Genomic DNA, 684 nt, shown 5'->3' with positions numbered 1-684 from the left:
TCTTGGCATCTATAGCATTAATTCTAAAACGTAGCAACAATGCAAATTGTACACAAAATAGCAAAGAACAGTCATAAGACTTTCGTGAATAACAAACCAGGATCCAATGAGTTAAAGTTTGAGTAAAAATATAATAGGTATGGTTCTTTTTTCATATCATATATATAGTTATCATTTAAAGTTACTATTTGATGCTACTTCTTCATAATTCATAGTGTTATTTCTTGCAATTTCCTTTAGAACACATATGAAATAAATGAAATATTTGAGATTAATTGCCAACATTTAATTACTGAGAATAAAGTAACTCCCAACAAGCTTAATATAATTTTGTATAATCTCTACATACACTATGTCTTTAAGAATGCAGCATATGTTCGTAAAATTTTGGGTGTAGTTAATTATTCTGTCTTTACCTTGGTGAAGTCTGTCTCTGCAGTGATCTCCACATTAGTCTGTGATTCTCCTTTCTTGTATTCCAAGGGGCAATCCAGCAGAATAATCCTAGGATTCTCAATGCGTCGTTTCATCTTCTGGTGTGTTACGTCTTTGTTCACCATGATTCCATTCAAAACTTGGCAATCTTCAATGGTGCCACCAGGGATCTGTGAACATATGCTAGGCATAACATTCTCTACAGAGTACAAGTATTTGTAAAAATCATTAATCAGACAACCAATGCTT

General features: G+C 32.5%; 1 protein-coding gene across 1 annotated transcript in view; it reads right to left on the bottom strand.

Annotated features, from left to right (window-relative positions):
• The window catches only part of LOC119588684 (T-complex protein 1 subunit gamma-like), a gene marked incomplete at its 5' end in the record, with an annotated part of 9,202 nt that overhangs the window by 3,808 nt on the left and 4,710 nt on the right, over positions 1-684 (bottom strand). The window contains 1 exon segment of the mRNA XM_037937320.1: positions 417-605. Coding sequence (XP_037793248.1) covers positions 417-605 — 189 coding nt within the window.

Source organism: Penaeus monodon, chromosome 24 (genome assembly GCF_015228065.2).
Source record: "Penaeus monodon isolate SGIC_2016 chromosome 24, NSTDA_Pmon_1, whole genome shotgun sequence".
Lineage (NCBI taxonomy): Eukaryota > Metazoa > Arthropoda > Malacostraca > Decapoda > Penaeidae > Penaeus > Penaeus monodon.
The sequence above is the reverse complement of the archived record's forward strand: the minus strand, read 5'-3'. Positions and strand labels throughout refer to the sequence as shown.